The 975-nt window shown below is 36.8% G+C and overlaps 1 protein-coding gene across 5 annotated transcripts in view; it reads right to left on the bottom strand.

The window, feature by feature from the left end:
- Window positions 1-975, bottom strand: part of eef2k (eukaryotic elongation factor 2 kinase) — a 20,750-nt gene that overhangs the window by 7,772 nt on the left and 12,003 nt on the right. For 3 of the 5 annotated variants that reach the window (XM_016569425.1, XM_016569426.1, XM_016569428.1), the window contains one exon: window positions 571-627. The exons of the other annotated variants lie outside the window; for them this stretch is intronic. In XM_016569425.1, the coding sequence (XP_016424911.1) occupies window positions 571-627 (57 nt within the window). The remainder of the gene's footprint in view (window positions 1-570; window positions 628-975) is intronic. 5 annotated transcript variants of the gene reach the window in all.

Raw genomic sequence — 975 nt, 5'->3', positions numbered from 1 at the left:
TTTAAATATGAAACGTTTCTATGAGAAGCAGCAGAAAACCACAAAAATAAACACTTGCACAAAAAAGCAATGCATGCAGGAAATCACATGCAGGGTTCCTACACATTTTGACTAAAGACTTCCGTGGCTTCTCTAGTCATTCATGATTTCTAGGATTTAAAAAAAATCATTTATAAAGATTTCACTCATAAACGGCAATTGTTAGTCAATTACATATTTTTCCAAGCACAGCTAGATTTCCATGATTTTTACATGCCATTTAAAAGTTTAAAATTGTAAAATTTCCTGACTTTAACAGGTTTTCCATGACCATGGGAACCCTGCATATGGGTTTACAGTATGGGAAAGGAGAGCTTGCCACCAGTTAGAAGATGAAAGTGAGATGAGATAAAGCTTAGATGAAAGAAGAATGAGATGAAAAGGTTTAGAGGTTTAGATAACAGGTGGATCACAAGACGGCACCACTCTAAATCAATGATCTAAGAGAAGAAAACGGATTAGGGATCAGTGGGTGATGGGTGACTCTATCATGATTAGATACAGGGAGTTTATCAATGGTTTCGTAGTTACCCGACGAACACTGTCCTCATCCGATTCTGAGTAATGTCTGTTGTAGAAGGGATGTCCCTAAATGATGTAAAAACCTACCATCACACATCTCAGGAGCCCAAAAATTATTACTGCTGCACTTTAAGATGCATTTAAGCACAACACACAACAACAAGAAGTTTATAATGCACTCTAATAGCTGGGGGAGTAACAAAGAAAACAAGCAAGAATAGCAATCCGTGTATCATTCGATCATTCGTTTTTTTATTTAATATTGAAAGTAGAAAAATGAGAAAACGGCTCCTTTTTCGTTTTTCATTAATGGGTGGAAAAATGAATAAACAGCTTGAATATTCGATTTCTACATGTGGGTGGGAATTAAACGCCCCTTTCTGCTGATTGGTCAGCCGAAGATCAAACCGTGCC

The sequence above is a fragment of the Sinocyclocheilus rhinocerous genome, unplaced genomic scaffold (genome assembly GCF_001515625.1).
Source record: "Sinocyclocheilus rhinocerous isolate Xijiao unplaced genomic scaffold, SAMN03320098_v1.1 scaffold1763, whole genome shotgun sequence".
Lineage (NCBI taxonomy): Eukaryota > Metazoa > Chordata > Actinopteri > Cypriniformes > Cyprinidae > Sinocyclocheilus > Sinocyclocheilus rhinocerous.
Note: the sequence above shows the minus strand (reverse complement) of the source record. Positions and strands in the feature narration are given on the sequence as shown.